Raw genomic sequence first — 4,457 nt, 5'->3', positions numbered from 1 at the left:
TTCCTCCACCTATTCAAAATGTTGTGGGAATCTGCAAGCAGATCGCCATTCTCATCCTTCACTAAGTTACTTCTAGGTTGGTAACCCCTCTTAAAGTCATTTATTCCTCTATACAGGTCTCTAATGTTCTTGTTTTTACTGTTCATTGCAATCTCATCAATTTTGTCTTTCAGATATTCCCTCTTTTTGTTCCTGAAATGCCTGCTGGTTTCACATCTTATGTTTTTCAGATTATCCCCATTTAACTCGCTTGGATCCTGCTTTCTTTGATCTAATAATTTGAGCATCCTTCATCACACCATAGCTTATGCTTCTTTGGTTCATAATAAATTACACTCTCTTTGGCAGATTATTACGCTTCTTCAGTTCATAATAACCTAGACTCTGTTTGGCAGACATTTTTATATTCTCTCTAAGTTTCCCAAGCTTTATTAACATCCATCTCAGTTTCCAAGTTTTCCAAGGCCGTGAACCTATTTGAGATATCAACACAATACTGCTCTCTACCCTCCACCTCATTTTATTTCTTGAGATTGAACCTCTCCATATGAACTCTGTGTTGTTTGTTTGCTAACTGCCAGTCTTTCCCTAACCTTTGCCACCACTAGGTAGTGGTCAGTATCACAAACTGCTGCCCTGAATGAACGGACATCAAGTACGTGGTGTGTTCAAAAAGTATCAAACCTCTGGTCGGCAGAAATACATTTATTGATTTGGAGGTACAAAACCCTAATCCCCATCAAAGTAGTCTCCTTGGTAATGCACACACTTTTCCCAGCGCTTCTGCCATTGTTGGAAACACTTCTGGAATGCGTCTTTTGGAATGGTGATCAGCCGGACCGTCGCATTCCACATGATGTCTTCTCTTCCATCAAATTGGGTTCCTTTCAGCGGCATTTTCAGCTTGGGAAATAGCCGAAAGTCACACGGAGCCATGTCGGGGGAGTAGGGAGCCTGACGAACCACAGGGATGTTGTGTTTGGAGATGAAAGTCTGAATCAGATGCGCAGAATGGGCGGGTGCGTTAACGTGATGGAGCTGCCAAGTTTTTGCTGCCCACAGATCTGGTCGTTTGCACCACACAGCATCACGAAGGCGACAAAGGACCTCCTGGTAGTATTCCTTTGTGATGGTTTGGCCTTGTGGTGCGTACTCATGATGCACAACCCCATGGGAGTTGAAGAAAACGGCCAACATGACCTTGACATTGCTGTGGACCTGCCGTGCTTTTTTTGGCCTCGGGGATGTTGGATGTTTCCACTGTGATGACTGCATTTTGTATTCCGGGTCATACCCATAAACCCATGACTCATCGCCTGTGATCACGGTGTTCAGAAAGTTGGGGTTACTATTTGCATTGTCCAGCATGTCCTGTGCGATTTCCAGACGGTGGTGCTTCTGCTTCACTGTTAGCAGTTTAGGTACAAATTCTGCGGACATTCTCCTCATGCCCAAATCCTCGGTCAAAATTGAATGTACCGATCAAATGCTTTCCTCTATCTCGTTCACAAGTTCTCGGACTGTGATACAACGGTCCTCCATGACCAAAGTCTGCACTTGCTCAATGACATTCTCATGTCGGCTTGTTGAGGGTCTGCCTGAACGCGGTTTGCTGTCTATTGATGTGCGGCCATCTTTGAAGCGGTTGGCCACTCCTTTATCTGTGAGTTGCTCATGGCATCGTCCCCGAAAGCCTGTTGAATCTTGCGAATGGTTTCCACTTGGGTATCGCCAAGCTTTTGGCAAAATTTGATGCAATATCGCTGCTCATGTTGTTCTGTCATTTTGCACCTTAATGGAATCCGACGAGCGCTCACTACAAGTCCTCACTCGTAGGCCGACTGCCAGCGACTGACACTTTCTGTGGGCGGGAAAAAATTCATGACTGCGCATGAATGTCCCCTCCACATCTCCACCAAAGGGAGTCTCACGCGCTTCATTGATTTACGCGGGAAAAAAGAAGGTTCAATACTTTTTGAACACACCACGTATACTTGAGTGTCGACTCCTACCTATCAAAATACGGTCTATTTGATTGTGTATCTTCCCATCAGGAGCTGTCCAAGTAAATTTATGTATGTTATGATGTGGGAACATTGTACTTTTGACAGTAAGATTTTTTGATGTGGCAAAGTTTACTATTCTAACTCCATTATCATTACTGATTTCATGCAAACTCTCATTCCCAATTGTTGGTTTGAAAATGTCTTCCCTCCCTACTTTGGCATTGAAATCTCCTAACAAAATTTTCATATGGTACTTCCAGAATTTATCAAGTACATGTTTTAATTCTTCATAGATTCTATCCTTTGTCATCAATTTTATCTTCTGTTGGGGCACGAACATTCATAACAATGATATCACACCAGCGACCTTTTAGTATTGTATATATGATATCCTATCACTAACAAACTCTACCCTCTTAACTGCTGATACGATTCTCTTATGTACGAAAAACCTGTCCCTAATTCATGATTTTCATTCCCTTTCCATAGACAAATGTATATTCTCCTGCTGGTGCATTGCCACCTCCGTCCCATCTGACCCCCTGTACTCCCGCTAAATCTAACTTATATTTTAAGATTTCCTCTGCCACTGCCCTGAGTGAACCTGCCCTATACAAACTTTGAATATTCAAAGTGCCAAATCTGATATCCATTTTCTTTAGCTTAAGTTGTTTATCCAAGGAATCCGTCCAGGTCCGAGGCTTTGTGTTCATTTTTGTAACATACTTATTTTTTACAGTGAGCAGTTGTTAGCACCACGCCCAACCCCCAAGCTGGAGGACCACCCCTTGTTGGCTGCACACAACTGCTTATTCAATATATTCACAGCTTCACTCTACATACCCACTGTTTTCTTATTAAAATTGTGTTTATCGATTTACTTGCACTGGACCCTTTATTTGGACAGTCATACACAGTGGTCAGAGATGAAAGAGAGACAAGAAGCAATATCAGTGGTTTCCTCTATCTTTCTCCCCACCACTTCAAAATGTATAGGTTGTGGGAACTTTTCAAGAAAGTACCTTTTATTTTATTTTATTACTGATATTCTTAATCACTTAAATTTATCATCTCTAAACTGAGACTTAAATGAGCCTATGAACACTACAATCTCTCACATTACTTATCTTTCAAATGGGGGGGGACATATACATGAGACACTTTCACTTTTCACTTCAGTTCTAATCAGAAATGCAGTGTTATGTATCACATCTGGCACATCACTTTTATCAACGCAATCAAATTCTCTGTAAGTCATATGTTACATATCCCCCATTGTCCCTTTGAGGAATTTAAGAATTATGACCTTGATGCAGAAAAAAAAAGTCACAGCCCAAATAAAACAGTTAATTAACTTGGAAACAACTGTGCCTACCTTATCCATTACTTCTAGCAGATCACATAAACAAGTCCATTTTAAAAATGCTGTGGGGTAGAAGGCATGGAAGCATGACACGAATGTTTCATGACACTCTTCAAGGATGCTAGTTGTCATTTTATTATAAGGCATTGCACCTGAAATAAGATGCAGTTCTGAAAAAATATATCTTTCTATGAAAAATAATTGGAAAATATAGAATAAACACAGTACAATATGACATGCTAAAAGGCAAAGAAGATCAATTAATTTGGAAGTACAATTACTTACTTTCTGGACATTACTAATCATCCTCTTTTTATTAAAAAAAAATTTTAAACACATAAAATATATACAAATACCACATATGTGAAGACTTTTCAGAAATGTTTTCACATCACAAACATCTTTATTCACTGAAGAAAGCAGTCTTCTGGGATTTGGCACCGTGTATAAGTGGTGTTAGCCGACGTTTCGGAGGAACGTATCGCCTCCATCTTCAGGGTAGAAGAAAATATAAGAATTCTGCAAGCGAAGAGACCGTGAGAACTGGTAAAAGCAGACAACAGTCTTCGCTTGCAGAATTCTTATATTTTCTTCTACCCTGAAGATGGAGGCGATACGTTCCTCCGAAACGTCGGCTAACACCACTTATACACGGTGCCAAATCCCAGAAGACTGCTTTCTTCAGTGAATAAAGATGTTTGTGATGTGAAAACATTTCTGAAAAGTCTTCACATATGTGGTATTTGTATATATTTTATGTGTTTAAAATTTTTTTTTAATAAAAAGAGGATGATTAGTAATGTCCAGAAAGTCAGTAATTGTACTTCCAAATTAATTGATCTTCTTTGCCTTTTAGCATGTCATATTGTACTGTGTTTATTCTATATTTTCCAATTATTTTTCATAGAAAGATATATTTTTTCAGAACTGCATCTTATTTCAGGTGCAATGCCTTATAATAAAATGACAACTAGCATCCTTGAAGAGTGTCATGAAACATTCGTGTCATGCTTCCATGCCTTCTACCCCACAGCATTTTTAAAATGGACTTGTTTATGTGATCTGCTAGAAGTAATGGATAAGGTAGG

At 39.7% G+C, this 4,457-nt stretch overlaps 1 protein-coding gene across 1 annotated transcript in view; it reads right to left on the bottom strand.

The window, feature by feature from the left end:
• Positions 1-4,457, bottom strand: part of LOC111868086 (E3 ubiquitin-protein ligase MYCBP2) — a gene marked incomplete at its 3' end in the record, with an annotated part of 282,453 nt that overhangs the window by 198,729 nt on the left and 79,267 nt on the right. Inside the window, 1 exon segment of the mRNA XM_033752918.1 lies at positions 3,382-3,513. Within this exon segment, the coding sequence (XP_033608809.1) occupies positions 3,382-3,513 (132 nt within the window).

This window comes from Cryptotermes secundus, unplaced genomic scaffold (assembly GCF_002891405.2).
Source record: "Cryptotermes secundus unplaced genomic scaffold, Csec_1.0 scaffold925, whole genome shotgun sequence".
In the NCBI taxonomy this organism is placed as follows: Eukaryota; Metazoa; Arthropoda; class Insecta; order Blattodea; family Kalotermitidae; genus Cryptotermes; species Cryptotermes secundus.
This window is presented reverse-complemented; position numbering and strand designations above follow the sequence as displayed.